Source organism: Natrix helvetica (assembly GCF_964273705.1).
Source record: "Natrix helvetica genome assembly, chromosome: 1".
NCBI lineage: Eukaryota > Metazoa > Chordata > Lepidosauria > Squamata > Natricidae > Natrix > Natrix helvetica.
The window spans coordinates 15,972,117-15,991,346 of NC_138548.1; the positions used below are offsets into that span (position 1 = coordinate 15,972,117).

At 45.2% G+C, this 19,230-nt stretch overlaps 1 protein-coding gene across 1 annotated transcript; it reads right to left on the minus strand.

Annotated features, from left to right (window-relative positions):
• Positions 1-810: 810 nt before the first annotated feature.
• On the minus strand, positions 811-18,549 carry IZUMO4 (IZUMO family member 4; the record flags this gene model as incomplete). The annotated part of the gene is made up of 8 exons (XM_081939516.1): positions 18,486-18,549; positions 12,692-12,812; positions 11,494-11,650; positions 9,730-9,810; positions 5,810-5,881; positions 4,578-4,604; positions 2,473-2,548; positions 811-862 (listed from the first exon to the last, which is right to left on the minus strand). The coding sequence occupies exons 2-8, from the start codon at positions 12,719-12,721 to the stop codon at positions 811-813; spliced, it is 495 nt and encodes a 164-aa protein (XP_081795642.1). The 5' UTR covers positions 12,722-12,812; positions 18,486-18,549.
• Between the last annotated feature and the right edge of the window lie 681 nt (positions 18,550-19,230).

Consider the following 19,230-nt stretch of genomic DNA (forward strand, 5'->3'; position numbering starts at 1 on the left):
AACTATAGTCCTTGCATTGCAGGCTACTCTAAACGTGATTTACTCAACAATTCTCTTGGTTGCCCAATTAAGGAGGAGATCTGAATCCCCTAGGATTATTTGAGGCCTGACCCAGAGTTGTGTTTGACCTCCAGGAGGGGGCAGGGCAGGGGGGAAGCATGGCCAGGGTGGGTGTGGCAAGCTCGACATCACTCACGTTGGGGGCACCTGTGGTGGCCAGAGCACTCTGCCAGCAAAAACAGGCTCCCGAGCTCCATTTTTGGCTGCAATGGCTTCCTGCAACTCTCTGTCAGTGAAAACAGAGCTCCAAGCTCCGTTTTCACTGGCAGAGGCACCGCAGGCCAGTCCTTTGCTGCTTCCAGGGCGGCCCGCAGCCCAGATCTAAGCACTCCACGGGCGGGATCCAGCCCACGGGCCTTGAGTTTGACAACCCTGCCCTAGTGCCTAGGCTACATTTGGTTGTCTAAACTAGGAGTTTGGAGAGTTACGAGATGATCACTCATATCAACTCATCTCCTGTGAGGCATTGAGCTCCCAAAATAAGGATGGGTTAAAAGTTCAATCATTAATAAATGAATACAAAGGAAATAGGAGTTCAATCCCTGACAGCTCTAGTCAAAAGGATCCGTTTGCAGGTGGTACCCGAGACCTTGAAGTACTGCAGACCATCCAAAGAGATGCTGCCAGATGTTAAGGTCTCCCTTGGACTGGCCATTTCTATCCTTTCTTTTGGCTATGGCTACTGTAGGTTCATTTTGGCCTTCAACCTTCAAGGTTTTATTTTGTGACTGGAACATAATACAATGAGACTTACACATAGTCATAGAGTTCATTCAAGGCCTCTTTCCATTTTTCTGAGGAGCTGCAGAAAAGGAACACAAGACGTGGAAATGTAAGCGAGAAGGACATTGTTAAGTAAGTAAGCTCCCCGTTAGGAGAGCGAGTGTGCAGAGAAGCGTAATGAGAGTGGTATGGAAGAACACACACAAACCAGCATACAGGGACACTGAATAGTATAAAATATAGTAGTTTACTATGTGGAAATATAGAGGTATTCAGAGTTCAGTTTACAGTCCAAGTCATACACGGTTCAGTCAGTCAGTTATCAATATTCTTAGTTTAACACACAAAGTAGCTAACAGTAGCAAGACTCAGTAACTCACGATACAGTATCCGATCAGCATCTAACAAACAGAGAGCTAACAGTCATTCTGGCTCCCTCTTATGGCTGCTTGAGGTAACAGCAACCAATTACATCTCTCTAGCATTTAAAGTAACAGATACATTTGTTACAATCATGGCTTATATACATTGCCAAGCCAAGACCAGGGTTACATCCCTAACAGAAATCGCAAGGACATATACCATGTTCCCCCATAAATACGACCCCTAGTCCGATTTTCATGCCTGCACCTAATATAAGCCCTACCTCCCAAAATAAGCCCTAGTTATACCCTTCCCATCGTCTGGTTGTATGAGGTGAGGCGAGGTGCAGGCGTAAAAATCAAGCTAGGGTGTGGGTGGGAGGATGGAGCTGCCCCATGCGCCCCACACCCGATTACATTAGGACTGTTGCAGCCAAGCCTCCCATGCTCCAACACCTGTCGTGCCATTGGCCGACTTCTTCTGCAGTCGCTTGCAGCAACTCGTGGCCAAACACCATGTGGCGCATTGTGTCATTGCCGCTGCTTGTGGAAAGATGCACTGGGGCTGCCACTGGGGCACGCAATGCAGGGGTGGTTTCCAGCTGCTGTTACTGCCGGTTCACTCAGGGATGCGCTGCGCGCACTTACACACACATGCGCAATACAACAAAAATTGTGCCCGCACATGCGCAGAAGCAAAAAAACAAGAAGGAGAGAACCGGTTCGAGGGTGTGGCAGACCGAGTTACTACCTACTCGGCCAAACCGGTCCGAATCAGTAGGAGCCCACCTCTTCCGTAATGGCACAATGCGCCACACAGCTTCCTGCATGGTCGGGCAATGGCGTAACAGGTGTCAGGGCATAGGAGTCATGGCTGCAGTGGTCCTAAGGTAAGTGGGTAAGACATCCCCCCGAAAATAAGACCTGGTGCTTATTTTGGGGCTGAAAAGAAAATAACACAATATAAATCGTAAGAATACAAGCAACAAAGTTACAGTCATACAGTCATAAGTGGGAAGTGATGACTGATAGAACGATGAGAAGATTAATAGTAGTGCAGACTTAGTAAATAGTTTGACAGTGTAGCGGGATAGAATAGATTAACACAAAATATACAATATATTAGTCCACGTACAGTATGCCATTTTTCTCACTGTATATTGTTTATCATTGTTTATAATAAGGGCTATCTTTGCCAGGCCTAAAGTTCAAACTTTTCAACAATTAGGAGGGAGGGAGGGAAGAAGGAAGGAAGGAAGGAAGGAAGGAAGGAAGGAAGGAAGGAAGGAAGGAAGGAAGGAAGGAAGGAAGGAAAAATGATCCATACTCGCAGTTATAGCCAAAGCAAGTTGGTTTGGTTGCATTGCACGTCTCACAGGAGATAGCTTCATAGTGGTTTACGCCTGGAAAAAGAAGAAACAAGGCTAATGAATTAATCACCAAAAGAAAAGACATAATATTTCAAATCAAATATACACAGGCACGCCCACACACACATATACATGCAAACTATGCTGGATAAAAGAATAAATATTCCACACACCAAATAACGTTAGAGAGCTGGGAGACAGAGGCTTTCTGGAATCTTGAAGAGCTGTTGGTTGGTTTGTTATATTTTGTATTTCTTAAATGCTCATCTTTTTCAGGTGGAAGGGAGAACTGTTAAGGCACTGCAGTGGGCTTGGTTGAAGAGTGGAAGGTACTTTAGAACAAGGGTCTCCAACCTCGGCAACTTTAAGACTTGTGGACTTCAACTCCCAGAATTCCTCAGCCAGCTGGCTGAGGAATTCTGGGAGTTGAAGTCCACAAGTCTTAAAGTTGCCGAGGTTGGAGATCCTTGCTTTAGAAGGCATGGCCCAGGAACTCCTTTCTGGAACTCCTTAAAGCAGCTGCATCACTATGGCTGTTCACTGAAGCAGAATCCCCCCAAAAGACCTCTTTGGTTTAAGGACCTGGGGTCAGGCAACAGGCATACATCAGTGGCGGGTTTCAATTTTGTTTACTACCAGTTTGCTTATGCATGCTCACATGCTTGTGTGCACACCCAACATTTCTGTGCACGTGCAAGAAGCATCCAGGTGGGTGGGTGGAGCTCCCGCCGCCACCACGAATGGTTCGCCTAATCTGGGCCAAACTGGGAGCAACCCACCACTGGCATACATCCCTGCCAGGAATGTCCACAGAGTGTGGCCAAAAAAACCCAAGATGGTAGCCACAATCTATGACCAACAGTCCCTGTTTTTTAGGTGCATCATTTGTTCCATCTTGACTATTTTGACCAAGTCTTGCAGGTACCCTTCATCTCTGGATACATCCACGCACCTTCTTACCTTCACATCTACAATGTCCTGTAGCTGAGTTGGTAGGTGAGATGCTCTCCCTTGAACCAAAACAACTGCCAATGTCATCAAACCCTAGCTTGCCTATTCATTGACCAGACCTATAGACCACTGAGGAATGTGGTGGCTCAGTGGCTAAGATGCTGAATTTGTCGATCAGAAAGTTCAGCAGTTCGGTGGTTCGAATCCCTAGCGCCGCGTAACGGAGTGAGGTCCCGTTACTTGTCCCAGCTTCTGCCAACCGAGCAGTTCGAAAGCATGTAAAAATACAAGTAGAAAAATAGGGACCACCTTTGGTGGGAAGGGAACAGCATTCCGTGTGCCTTCAGCGTTTAGTCATGCCGGCCACATGACCATGGAGACGTCTTCAGCTCTTCGGCTTTGAAACAGTGATGAGCACCGCCCCATAGAGTCAGGAACGACTAGCACATATGTGCGAGGGGAATCTTTACCTTTAGCTTTATAGACCGCTGGCTGCAACAGACTCAAGGCAAAAATCCAAAAAAAATCAATATTAAATCCTGGTGAGAGAGAAATTCTGTGTATCTCCCCCACCCAGAGGTGGGTTCCTACCGGTTCGGACTGGTTCAGCCGAATAGATAGCAACTCAGCCTGCCATGCCCCAGAAATGGTTCTATCGGTGGCGTCTTTTTGTTTCTGCGCATGTGCAGAAGCATTTTTTTACTACTGTGCATGTGTGTGTAGCATGCATCAAGTGCATGCACACCTAAAGCGCATCCCTGAGCAAACTGGCAGTAGCAGAAGCCAGAACCCACCTCTGCCCCCACTAAACCCCCCTCTTGGTTGTCCTCTGAACTAAGGGAGAGAGAAATTCACGGAGGACGGGCTCGAGCATGAGTTCAAAAGCTCAGAAGACTTAACCTCTGGTCCCAGTGACCAACGCAGATTGGATCCTCCAACATTATCCTGCGACATGCATATTTGCCTTCATTCGTGTCTCCTGAATCACGGCAAGAAAGGTGCCATTTGAACCTTCAGACACGAGATGGTTCTGAGGAGACCACGAATGAAACTGAGAGAGGACTCAGAATCGCTCCATTGTTTTAAAGGATGTCTCTCCTCCCCCACTTACCGCAGTGGTTTTCGCACTTGATTCTGCCTAAGAGAGAAGATAAAAAGATTTCAACAATTAACCAAGCTGAAGCATTCCATCCGTTCACTGTGTATTCCTTTGCGGATCTACTCAGAAGTAAGCACCACTGCAATTTTTAAAAAAGTTTTTTGATAGGTAACCAGAGGTGGTATTCAGCCAGTTCTGACCGGTTCTGGAAAACCGGTAGCAGAATAATTTTTTTTCCCAAAAATTTTTATTGGTTTTTACACGTATATAGGGAAAGGTAAATGGGTACACAAAATTTTTTGGCAGCTCCCACACTGGAGTTAGTAACCCATCCAGCACTCACAGTTTTTACAATCTTAAAAACAAAATACAAAAGATAAGCAGAAAACAAGATCTTATTCTATAATGTTAACCATGTGTTCATTCATTTTCCTTTGTCACTTTCTAGAGTATCACCAATTGCTATTTATTTCAAATACTTTTATTTTTGTGATCTGAGCCTTTTCGATATTGCTTCTTCCTCCCTGTCCCCAGAGGAGCCTTCAGCCCCCCCCCCTCCTTCTTATCCTGTAGGATAAGGATATCCTTATCCTTTCCGGTAGCGGAAATTTTGACTAGTTCGGAGAACCGGCAAATGCCACCTCTGACTGGCCCTGCCTCCAAACTATTTGCTGCCTTCTGAGTCCCAACTGATCGGCTGGGTCGTCTTTTGTTGCCCTGCACAGGAGAACGGAGCTGGAAAGCAGATTAGTGGGGTAGGGTGGGAATGGGGATTTTGCAGTGTCCTTCCCCTGCCACGCCCACAAAGCCACACCACGCCCACAAAGCCACACCCACAGAACTGGTAGTAAAACTTTTGAATCCCACCACTGTTAAGGTAACTGTGGAACCGCTCAACAGGCAGAAGATTCGTGATTTTCAGTTACATTTATTGGAACTATCTTCAATAAATTTTACCTTGGAAGAAGCATTCTCACCAACCGCCACATCAAAAGAGATTTCATCTTTGAAGAGCTATTGCCGGTTGCTCTATTTAAGGGAAACATACCCACCCGGTGCCATCTTAGAAGAAGGGGCTGATCAGCAACCCGTTTTGGGAGATTCCACTGGCCTGGCATTAGAGGATGCTCAATTTTAGAAGAGGCATCTCCACTTCATGTGTCCATGCTACAGCAGGCCCTGCCTTATAAGAGGCATTCCCATCAGCTATCAAACTAATTCAGAATAGAAGAAGGAAAACTCACTTTCAACAATAGCGTCCTGTAGCATTCTGATTTGTTCTTCAAAAACAGAGTCCAGTTTTTTGGGAAGATCACCTGGGAAACCAAGAGATCCAACAGGTCAGAAATATGAGAACAGAACAACAAACCAGCATTATTGTCAAGCTATCAGCCACCCAACCAAATGCAATTAGTCAACAGAATACTTTTTTCCAATTGCTATTGATGGCTGCGAAACCTGGACTCAGAAAAAGGCAGATGGGAGAAGGGTGGAAGGCTTTGAACTGCGGTGCTGGAGACAATCATTACCATAGACTGCAACAAAGTCCTAGACCCGTGATGGTGAACCTATGGCACAGGTGCCACAGGTGGCACATGGAACCCGCTCTGCGGGCACGCGAGCCATTGCCACAGCTCAACTCCACACACGCGCGCCTCCCACCGGCCAGATGGTTTTTGTGTCTCTGCCACACATGCGCGGGGGAGCAGGGAAAGCAAAAGGGGTCAAGCGTAGATGTTGGTTCCTACCGGTTCAGCCCAGTTCGGCTGAGTAGGTAATGACTTGGCCAGACACGTGCCCGAACCAGTTCTATCCTCGGCATTGCCATCTTGATTTTCTATTCTGCATAAGCACAGAACTATCTTCATTGAAAAAAATGTGATTTTTTTTCTTTTTCTAATGTGCGCCTGCGCAGATCTTTTGAGGTGCAAGTGCACATGTGTGCAGAACATGTGTTTGGTGTGCGCACTAGCAAAGTGAGCGTGCACAAAACAATATGCGCATCGAACCGGTAGTAATGCTGGTGGGAACTCACCCCTGGTCACATGTGCATGTGCAGGGGGGAGGAGGAGCATTGGGTAGCACTTGTGCATGCACAGGGATGGCAGGGCGCATGCAGGGTCTCACACGCCCATTGCATTATGGGTGAGAGTACGTGAGTGCGCTCTGTCGCACATGCTTGCTTGCTTTCAGCATGCAATGACAAACAAGTTAGCCATTTTTATTCTAGACCAGCGATGGTGAACCTTTTTTGGCTCGCGTGCCCTAAGCGGGAGGAGCACAGGGGGGTCGTGCACAGGCATGCCTCACCCATAATGTGCGACCCCCCCATCGCACATGCACGCATGACAGCCGCAACCCCCCATTTTTAGCATGCTTAACAAATGGCTCCACGTGCCACCTGTGGCACGCATGCCATAGGTTCACTATCCCGGTTCTAGACCATACCTCCCCAAAAATAACTCAAATTCATCAAACAAAAGGTTATCATACTTTGGCCATGCCATGTGAACTGACTCACTCAAAAAGTCAATCATGTTGGAAGTGATCAGTGGAAAAAAGAGAAGGGAAACACCCTTGTACCTTGATTGGATGCTATAAAGGATGACACTGGGATGACCATAGAGCAGAGGTGTCAAACTCGATTTCATGGAGGGCCGCATCAGGGTGGTGTTTGACCTCAGGGGGCTGGGGTGGGTGTGGCCAGGGTGGGTGTGGCCAGCATGACGTCACTCATGTCCGGGGCGCCTGTGGCGGCCTAAATACTCTGCCAGCAAAAGTGGGCTCCCAAACTCCATTTTCGGCTGGGACAGCCTCCTGCAGCCCTCTGCCAGCAAAAACGGAGCTCGTACGTAGCCCTCTGTTTTCGCTGGCAGAGGGTTGCAAGAGGCCGTTCCAGCTGAAAATGGAAATTGGGAGCCCGCTTTCGCTGGCAGAGGCACTGCGGGCTGGTCCTTCACTGTTTCCAGGGCAGCCCCGCCGGCCAGATCTAAGCATCCTATGGGCCGGATCCTTGAGCCTTGAGTTTGACACCCCTGACATAGAGGATCTGAAGGAGGAAGTGCAAGTAGTGGGGCATGGAGAATTCTGATCCATAGAATGGCAAGTGACTGACATGACTCAGTGGTTGATGCCAAGCAATCCAATGCATGAATGTTTGGGGACAGCTCTGCTGAAATGTAAATGGATTAGTAAATATGCAGAATATATTTGGATCATAGGATTTTAGGATCTCCCAGAATTTGGACAATTCAGCCACTGGATTTATAAAATCCCCTTGATTTAGGGAGATAATGGCTGAGATTACACTCCATACTGAGCCATAATATGATTTATTTGTTTTGACTTAACACAATGCTGTACCTATATGCGATTTCTCTATCTATTCTCTTTTTTTAAGCATTACTGTTCCACTGTCATTTCTGTTCTCATTCTGCGAATTCTAGTATGATGTTTCAATTATAATTCCAGGTAGGAAAAAAAATCCAAACCTCTTTAAACCACTCAGGTTATGAAATAGCAACCCTTGAGAATGGCAGGATTTTTTACTATTTGAATTTAATAGAAATATCGCAGTTAATTTTGGACTTCTAGGCTAGAAACCAAGACACTCTAAATTCTAAGCCAGTGAGGGCAAACCTTTTAGACACCATGCCCAAACTGTGTGTGCGTGTATGCCCAAACTGAAAGGTCCGTGCATGTGCAAATGCGTGCATGCACAGACATGCGCGGACCAGTGGTGGGTTCCGGATCCCGTCGCAACTGGTATGCTGCCACAGGGCTGGGCATCCACCTTGGGCACACGTACTGCGCATACATGCGCACCAGTGGTGGGTTTCAAAAAATTTTAGAACCTCTTCCGTAGGTGTGGCCTGCTTTGTGGGAGTGGCTTGGCAGTCATGTGACCAGGTGGGAGTGGCTTGGAAATCATGTGGCTGGGTGGACGTGGCCAAATTGTAAAATGTGGTGAAACTCACTTAACAACGCTCTTGTTTAGCAACCAAAATGTTGGCTCAGAAACTCTGGCATTGAAGCACGCAAGTCTTAAAACTGTCAAGTTACAAGGCCCTTGCACCCCTAACCCTTTAAAAAAAAAACCCAGGGATGTTCAAACTTGACAGCTTTAAGACTTGTGGACTTCAACTCCCAGAATTCCTCCTCCAGTCATGTTGGCTCAGGAACTCTGGCACTGAAGTGTGCAAGTCTTAAAGCTGTCAAGTTGGCTCAGGAACTCTGGCATTGAACTCAGTCTTAAAGCTGTCAAGTTACAAGTCCCTTGCACCCCTAACCCTATAGGAAAAAAAAACCCCAGGGATGTTCAAACTTGACAGCTTTAAGACTTTGTTTGTCAGAAGGTCGCAAAAGCGGATCACATGACCCCATGACACCTCAACCGTCATAAATATGAACCAATTACCAAGCCTCTGAATTTTGATCATGTAACCATGGGGATGCTGCAATGGTTGTAGGTGTGAAAAAAAGATCATAAGTCACTTTTTTCAGTGCCATTATAATTTTGAACGGTCACTAAATGAACTGTTGTAAGTTGAGGACCCCTGGTTTGAATTTGCACAGGAGGCTAGCTTGTTGTTCTGTGTGTCTTGCAAACCCAAGAAGACAAGAGAAAAACAGCTTAAAGTGAATACACACAGACAGAAGGGGAGCAGGTGAATTGAAAGGTGAGTTAAGTAAATTTCATACCAATCCAAGTAAAAGCATTTGCATCTAAGGTAAAGGTTCCCCTCGCACAAGTGTACTAGTCGTTCCTGACTCTAGGGGGCGATGCTTATCTCCATTTCAAAGCCGAAGAGCCAGCACTGTCCGAAGACGTCTCTGTGGTCATGTGGCTGGCATGACTAAATGTCGAAGGCGCATTGAACCCTGTTACCTTCCCACCAAAGGCGGTCCCTATTTTTCTACTTGCATTTTTACATGCTTTCGAACTGCTAGGTTGGCAGAAGCTGGGACAGGTAACCGGAGCTCATTCTGTTACGCGGCGCTAGGGGTTCAAACCGCCGAACTGCCGACTTTTCTGATCAACAAGCCCCTGAGCCACTGTGTCCCTCATTTGCATCTACCTGATGACTAAATATAGCAAAGGTAATTCACAAGGAAGGCAAGAAAATGACCATGAACTGTAGTAATCTCTCTCTTGTCTATTTACCTGGTTTGTAGGTGTGGTTTTTGAACAACATATCAAGTTTTCCATACACCGTGGAAGCTATGGTGTGCAACTTCTCTACAGCTGGAGAGAGATGGTTGGGTTGGGGGAAGGAGAAAAAGCAAGAGAATTGTAAACATCCAACTCATCTCCATCTAGATTTTCTTGGGGAAATATCTACAATCAATCAGTGCTTGATAAAAGTGGCAGTATGCTACTTATTGTCTTGGAACCAGTGGTTGGATTCAGTCGGTTCGCACCACTTCCGGAGAACCGGTTGTTAACTTTCTGAGCAGTTTGGCGAACTGGTTGTTGGAAGAAAATCAGTAGGGCAGAGAACCCGGTTGTTAAATTATTCAAATCCCACCACTGCTTGAAACCTTCCTTTTCTCCCAATTCAGGGAACTCATTCTCGTGGCAGTGAGTTCCAGAAGCTGAACTATTATTCCATTAAAGGCATCTTGTATTATAGAGGCAGAATAATGACTATTTCAACAGGCAGCAAGAACGCTCCAGATAGTCCCAGACCTTGAACTGTCAACAGGGATCCCCAACTCCCAGCCCACGGACCACTACTGGGCTGCAGCTCGTTCAGAACTGGGAGGCAGAAATGGCAGGCGAATGCAGGCAAGCACTCCTCCACTTGCACACAGAGAAAGTGGGCAAGTGTGTGCACCGCTCCATTTGTGTGAGTGGGTGGCATGCTGCCCGCCACTCACGCAAATGAAGCTGCACACACACGCGTGCCGCTCGCAGAGAACCATCCCCTCTCACCCGCCAGTCTGCAAAGCCAGAAAAATTGGAGACCACTGGCTTAGAACATCCCATTCATACAGATTAAGCTGGTTTGTTATGTCTTAAGTACCTATTTTTCAGAGTATAGGACGCACTTTTTCCCCCCTCAAAGAGGGTGAAAATTTGGGTGTGTCTTATACACCAAATGTAGCCCTGCCCGCCCACACATCCACCCCATCCTTTGGCCTCTGCCTCCCAGCAATTTGCCTCCTTGCAGCAAACAGCAAACAGCCTGTTTCAGTTTCATCTTCAGCACAGCCTGATTAGCACAAGCAGCTGATTGTTGGTTGGATCGGCCTCCCGACCATCAGCTGTTTTGGGCTGCAAGGATTGCCTTTGCCTAGTGCGCCATCCACATGCCCTATTTTCCACCTCTACATCCCATTTTCGGCCTCTGTGCCCCCGTTTTCTGCCCATTTTGATCCCTGTTGCCTGGAATGGATGGAAAATGGGGCGCACAGAGATCAAAGATGGGTCGTGTGGAGGCAGAAGCCGAAAATGGGGTGCAATAGAAGGTGGCAATAGGTTAAGGAAAACCCTGCAGACTGAAACAGCTGGAGGTCCAACAATCAGCTGCCTGTGCTAATCAGGCTATGCTGGAACTGAAACTGGCTGTTTGCTGCAAGGAGGCAAATTGCTGGGAGGCAAAGGCAGATTTTTTTTTCTTGTTTTCCTCCCCAAAAGCTAGGTGCATCTTATACTTTGGAGCATCTTATACTCTAAAAAATATGGTAGCTTGCAACAAACAGAAATCCAACTGGTGAAGCCTCCTTTTCGACTCGGCTACCATATTGGGGAGAGAGAGAGCCAGTGACTCATGAGAGAAGGGGAGGACCAAATAACCTGGTTCTATGAGCCAGAATGAGTCGGCAACCCTAGTTATACATTGGTTTGGAGAATCTAGAACTGAGCTTTGTTTGATGCCCAGAAGAAATAAATATATGGGCCAGCCCTGCTTGGGAGGCAACTCACGGATGTCGGGCGCAATCTTGAGGTTCAATTCCTTAAGAGTATCTTGAGCCCAGCCCCGCAGCCTGCGTCCTGCCGCTGGCACAACACCGAGGCCCCAAGACTTGCGACTCAACTTTGGGGCATAAGAGGAAAAGTGGCTGGCGAAATTGGGGTCACACTGCAAGCAAGCCAGAGAAAGGCGAGGCTCAAGAAACAGAACAATTGCTAAGGCCATAGAGAGGCTTTCGCAACCCATTCTTGGCTGCGTTCCTTATTCCAGAGCATGACATCCCCAGACCAGACAATGGGGGCCCAGGTGGGGCATTCTGCTTCCATAGAACTCTCCAGAACAGATGCAGCTGTTCCAGAACAGCCACACCCAGTCTGGTGTCCTCCAAGAACTTTGAACTTCAATTCCCAGAATTCCTCACAAGAAGGAAGTCAGGCAGGAATCCTGGTAGCAAAAGATCAATGCCTTTGGAGTCACCAAATTGAACGTGGCGATTCAAGAACCCTTAAATGAACATTTCTCAAACTTGGTCATTTTAAGTTGTGTGGACTTGAACTCCCAGAATTCTCTAGGCTGAAGTTACGTGTTTCAAGAACTAGGAGCACCAAATAATAGCATAGTTTGAAACATATGGCTATGTCTTTCTTTTTTTTAAAGGAAGATTGAGATAAAGATTAGGGTATTGTTTTCTACTTGACTGTTTGTCTGGTATTAATCTCTGCTTATCTGGTTGCTTGCTGCAGGAGGGAATGTGTTCTGATCTTCTGTGTTGTGAGATTATGGCGTTTTCACTGTGCCTTCTGATGGCTAGTTGGTGTTCATGAATGTGCCCTATTAGCACATTCTAATCACAAACTAAAGCACTCTATTCATTTTCTGCCTGTCTCTCCTAAACGGTCTATAAATTTAATAAATATAATAAATAAAAACAGAGGTTGTTACAATCCTCACATTGTGCGTGGGAGATGACTCCTATTTTTATGCTTGAGCTACTGGGTTGGTGTGTTTTACTTAGGATGTTTTGAACGGCTTTAGTTACGTGCTACGATGAAGCTCTACGGTTGTGAAAGGATTAGAGCATACACAGAGTATAACCTAATTCAGCTTTTGTTAATTGCTGCTGAGAGGAGCTCCATTGTAACCTAATGTGCCAACTGCAAAGATAAAGTCCTTGGGCCGTGTGTGTGTGTGTGTGTGAAATCCACTTACCTTTGCTACAGGTTCAGTAGCAATTTGCATTTGCGTGAACACACACACCTCACTCGCATGCTTCGCTCACACACGCCACCTCTGCGCATGGGCAGGACCTTCTGCGCATCGCGGAGCACGCCTGCAAAGGTAAGCGAACAGCGGGGGTGGGTGGGAATCTGCTATGCCAGGCAATTTATATTAGCTAGAAAGCAGGAAATCCTGCTTTCTAGCTAATATAAATCGCGCGTCACAGCTGATCGTTGGAAAAATCAGTTCGCCCAAACCAGTAGCATTTTTTTTACTATCGGTTTGGGCAAAAGGGGAGCATTTTTACTACTGGTTTGTGTGAACCGGTCTGAACCGGTAGCATTTCAATCCTGCCAACTACCGTATTTTTCAGAGTATAAGACGCACCTTTTTCCCTCAAAAGAGAGGCTGAAAATCTGACTGTATCTTATACACTGAATACAGATTTTTTTTTGCCTCCCGAAACCCCGCCCCCGTCACCAAAATGGCCGTGCAGAGCCTGTAGGTAAGGTGACCAACCGTCCTCCTTTAGGGAGGACAGTCCTTCTTTTGTAAGTTCTGTCCTCCCTCGAAAAGTGTCCTGCTACATGTCCTCCTTTTTTATATTTGAAGGCTAATCTGTTGTGCTTTATGTGACGTATTTTATTAAACAGTTTTTAATGGTGTTTTTTTTACTTCATCGCAAGTATATTGAACAGATATTGAATCTTGTGTTGAATTTTTATCTAAAGAAATGCTAGACATTAAAATAGACGACAATTGTCTCTTTGAAGAAATTAGAAGACTGAATGTATATTTAAATTCTGAAAAATTAATACAATGGGAAAATCAACACGTTGAAATTGAAAAAAGATGGGTGGATATTTTCAGCCATTTCAAAAATGAACATATTCCATGTGAACATTTATTTATACTTGTTCAATTTACGTTGTGCTGTCCTGGAACTAATGCAGCAGTTGAAAGAGTTTTTTTCAATTGCCAATGATTTTTGGACAAGTGAGAAATCGAGATTGAATGTTGATACTCTAGCTGCAGCACTTGCCGTAAAATTCAATATGAAGGATATTTCTTGTTCAGATATTTCCAATATATTGTTAGAAGATGATACATTGACAAAAATATTAATTCATTGGAAAAGTACTCATTTAAATAATAATTAACAGGCATGTAAGCATAATTACAATATAAAATGTTGCAAATGTTTTTATTATGCATATATCATATTTTAGTGTATTATATAATATTTCTTTTATTTACGATATATTTTTTCCAATTTATTTGTCCTCCTTTTCATTGTAAAAAAGTTGGTCACCTTACTGTAGGAGGCTTTCAGAGTGCTCCTGGGGGCTGGGGAGGGCAGAAATGAGCGAAAAACTGGCCATTTTTTGCTCAATTCCCCCCCCCCCCCAACCACCAGGAGCACTCTACAAGCCTCTTAAAGGCTATTCATGCCTTTTAAAAAAAACGGGTCAGTTTTTGGGAGGTCTGCAGAGTGCAAAAACTTTTTTTTTTTTAAATTTGCCTCTTCAAAACTTTCGTGCGTCTTGTGCTCCGGTGCATCTTATACTCCGAAAAATACGGTAGCCTAGCTAAAGTAACTTGTGAAATGCAAAATGTGAATTCTGCCTGTTTGCTGTAACTTAAAAAGTGTATTCTCAGCAACTTAATGTGAGCTAGCATTCCTTAACAAAGCTCTCTGGGTTATATGCCAGAAAATATATTCTTTTCCCCTTCTAAGGTCCTTTGATTTCAGAGCGCTGAGAAAAATCATGAGGTTTGCATGAACCATGGATATGAAATTATGTTTCTATACCAATCATGATCTATGCGAGCTGTGTAAAAAGTTTGAGAAAAAGGGTGGTTTTTTTGCACGCATATGCTTTTCTCTCTCTGCCTGCTCTGTTTAAGGTGAGAGATTAAAGGTCGCCCCGTTTTGCTTTCTGCAGAAAAATAAAATTGATTGTCAGTAGCCTCATGTTCAGAGTTTCATTGGACTTATCAGATTCTGAGCTGCATTCAAAAACCTTAAAGTCTGTTATTTATTTCTGACATGTTTTGGATGTTTTGGAGTCACTGTATTTGAACTGGGCAGTTATAGAAATGTGTTAAATTTTTAAAAAATGACAGTGTTGTGCTTTTCATCGTTTGCATTGATTGTGCAGTAGTGGTCGGACACTTTTTGATAAAGTTGGGTGGGTATCCATTTTCTGGAAAATGTTGTTGAATAGGTGATCTTTTTCCTGTTTGTGCGGTTCCGGCTGCTGCAGTTTGTTTGTGCTTATTTGAATAATGCTCTTACACAACTCCTCTTTGGAGGTAGGGTTGTTAATTTGATAGCAGCAGAACCCTTGTTTAGTGAGGGATGATGTCCCAAAGGTGCTTTTTCAGGAGGCAACTGGGTTTTCTTCTTTTTTCTTTTGAGGATGTTTCACTTCTCATCCAAGAAGCTTCTTCAGCTCTGACAGGATAGTGTGGAATGGAAGGATTTATATTCCTTGCAGACAGCTGGTCATTTGCATCCTTTTAGAGAGTCATTGAGGCCCCCTGGAGGTTTATCTGTGTCCTAGGGTCACAAATGCAAGGAATATACCATATATTTCAGAGTATAAGATGCACCCTTTTCCCTCAAAAAAAGAGGCTGAAAATTTGGGTTTAGGTTTAGGTTTATTTAGATTTATATGCCGCCCTTCTCCAAAAGGACTCAGGGCGGCGTACAACATTAAAAACACACATCACAAAAGTAAAAAAAAAAAAAGATTAAACCCATTTCCAAAAAGACCAAACCGATTTTTTTTGCGTCTTATACACTGAATACAGCCTTTTTACCCACCTGAAACCCCACCCCCTTTGCAAAAATGGCCGTGCATAGCTTTTAGGAGGCTTTCAGAGTGGTCTGGGGGCTGGGGAGGGCAAAAACGAGCAAAAAATAGGCTGTTTTTTGTGGGGCCCCAGTCCCAAGGAGTACTCTACAAGCCTCCTAAAGGCTATGCATGCCCTTTTTTTGACGAAAAACAGGCCCGTTTTCGCGAAAAACAGGCCATTTTGGGGAGGTCTGCAGAGTGCAAAAACTTTTTTTTTAAATTTGCCTCTTCAAAATCTGGGTGCGTCTTATACTCCAGTGTGTCTTATACTCTGAAAAATACAGTAAATCCTTCCATTCCCCACTATCCTGTCAAAGGTGAAGAAGCTTCTTGGATGAGAAGTGAAACATCTTCAAAGAAAAAACAAGAAAGTCCATTTGCCTCCTGAAAAAGCACCTTTGGGACAACCATGACCTGGATGACAAAATCTCTACAGAATTTTGGTGTGGTAATGTTTCTTGCTAGACTTGTGTTTCTAATTTGCCAGCATTTCCTCTGCTAATGAGGAAGCTAGGAAGGGTAGTGGGTTGTTTTCTTCTTCCCTTGTGAATTTCATTCCTTTGAAGATGTTGGTTGCTTCATGTCTTCTCCAGTTGTTCCTTTTTTATTACGATGAAGGTGTCATATACGTACCAGATCCATTCTTTTAGTTGTATGCATGGGAGTGCTATAGTTTCTAGACCCTGCATTATGGTTTCTTCTATGAACCGTGAGAATGGGCATCTTATGGATGTTTCTGATTTGTTGGTATATAACAGTGGTGGCTAACCTTTTCAGTGCAGAGTGCTGAAAGTGAGCATGTGTGCGTGCATGCATACCCGTAATGCAATGCATGCACGCCCCCTCGTGCATGTGTGTGACCCCCATATCATGCATGACCCCGTGTACCCCCATACATGCGTATGAACCCCTGTGCATGCGCATATGTGCCCCCATACATGCATTCCTGCCTCCCACGCATGCACACACATCTCCCGCTGTTCTGTCCAGTGACTCCAATGAATATGCAGACACAGGCTTGGCTGTGTGCCATGACTAATTACAGAGATAAAAGCACCCCTTGGCTAGGAGCCTAGAAAGCTATCTTCAAGAAATCAAGATTAGACTTACGGAATGCTTTCTCAATGGCTAGTAAAATGGACTGTTGTTTCCTGCCAAGATTCCCCTCCCGTCACTCCACCTATAAACTCTTTGGGAGGGGCCACACCCTTAGCCAGCTGTCCTTACTTCCTTCTATGACGTCTTCTCCACAGCTGTTCCTTTCTCTTCTCAGCTCTACGTACACGCACATCAAAGACAACCTCCCTCTGTTCCTCCTCACTGCTCTCCCTGACTCACATGCCACCTGGTGGCCAACAGGCCTCTCTAGTTCCTGCTCTGACTCCAAACACCTTCCAGAGTCTTCTTCATCCTCCAGAGCAGTCCCATAATGGTCCTCGCTGTCAGAGTCCACCAACAGCTCAGCCGGCCGCTGCTGGGCCACAACACCTGCATGCACCCTGCCCCCACACATGTGCAGCAGAGACCCGAAAACCAGCTGGCTGGCAGGAGGCACATGTGCATGCGCGGTGGAGCTGAGCTGGGGCAGCGGCTCGTGTGCCTGCAGAGAGGGCTCTGCGTGCCACCTGTGGCACACAGGCCTTAGGTTCACCATCACGGGCATCTAAATTCATCAAACTAAAAATAAGTAGTGAGGCAGCAGTTGAAGTGGTCCATGATTCTAGGTATTTCGATCTGATTGTATTTGACTCGTTCAGGTGTTAGAATAGAATAGAGCTGGAAGGGACCTGGGAGGTCTTCTAGTCCAGCCCCCTGCTCAAGCAGGGAAACGTATTTCAGACAAGTGACTGTCCAGTCTTTTCTTAAAAACCTCCAGCAATGCAGCGCCCACGATTTCTGAAGGCAAGCTGTTCCACTGATTAATTGTATGTTGTGGTTGTACAAGTAGTCCTTGAGAAAGGACCGTAATGGAGCTTGGGTGGGTTTTGCCCGAAACAGGAAGTAAATCAGGGGTGGTATTCAGTAGGTTCTGAGCAGTTCTGGAGAACCGGTAGCGGAAAGTTTGAGTAGTTCGGAGAACCGGTAAATACCACCTCTGACTGGCCCCGCCCCATCTATTCTTTGTCTCGGAGTCCCAGCTGATTGGGAGGAAATGGGGATTTTATAGTAACCTTCCCCTGTCACGCCCACCATGTCATGCCATGCCCACCAAGCCACGCCCACAGAACCGGTAGTAAAAAAAGTTGAATCCCACCACTGAAATAAATGCCATTTTCCAGCAAAACCTTAGTAAATTGTAATTACTTGCCCCAGGCACTGTATCTAGCCATACATGAAGACTAATATCTGAGAAGCCAAAATATGATCATTTGACTGCAGGAGGAGGAAAGAATATCATAACTTCAAAATCAGATAATAAGTAGCTTTGGGTGGGTGGGGGCTCATCATAACTTTGAACAGTTGTTAAATGACCAGCCATAATTTGAGGTCTATCTTAAATTGCCACCCTTGGATGCTTTCATTAGTTCTGGGTTTATGAATTTGTTAAATTTATTTATTTGATAAATGTATTTGCTGCCCATCTCGTCGTGGCTTACAACCGTAAAACGGAAAAAAATAATGAAAATGTTAAGATAACAGTAGCAAAAGCAATGAAACAATAAAGGAGAGTACAATAATACGAGCTAAAAGAATGAATATGAATAGGAAGGTGACATGGAATGAAACCATAATTTTTATCTTCTATTTTTAGATGAGGGACGCGGTGGCCCAGTGGCTACAGAAGCTGAGCTTGTCGATCAGAAAGGTCGGTAGTCCATCCCTAACGCTGCATAACGGAGTGAGCTCCCATTACTTGTCCCAGCTTTTGCCAACCTAGCAGTTCAAAATCATGTAAAAAATGCAAGTAGAAAACTAGGAATCACCTTGGTGGGAAGGTAACAGCGTTCCGTGCGCCTTTGGCGTTTAGTCATGCCGGCCACATGACCACGGAGACGTCTTCAGAGAGCGCTGGCTCTTCGGCTTTGAAACGGAGATGAGCACCGCCCCCTAGAGTCAGGAACGACTAGCACATATGTGCGGAGGGAAACCTTTATCTTCATTTCATTTCATTTTCTGTAGATTCTGTAGTGGGGCATTGCTAGAAAAATGCCCAAGCTTTTTAATGTATCCTTTAGATCAGGGGTGTCCAAACTTGGGAACTTTTAAGACTTGTGGATTTCAACTCCCAGCATGGCTGGCTGGGGAATTCTGGGAGTTGAAGTCCACAAGTCTTAAAGTTCCCAAGTTTGGACACCCCTGCTTTAGATATTATATTTGTATATTGGGCTCCCCCATAACCAATTTAATATAAGTGTTGATAAATTGAAGCGGCAACTTAAGTGTTTTTAACCATTGATATTATCCTTTATTCCTTCGCTGCTGCGGTTGGGTGGGGTGGGGGATAAAAATAGAAAGAGCCATCAGGAAGAGTGAGCCAAAAAGGAAAAAAAAGCAGAAACAGAAATCTAGCAAAATAAAAACAAACCTTCACCCATCTACCTCCTTTGTCCACTTGAGAGGCCGTGTAGGGCAATAAAAAAAAACACCGCTTGATTTTTCCAGGGAAGGATTTCCGGGAAGGGAATTCCCCACCCTGTGTCATCCTTACAAGCAAAAGATACGGGTATT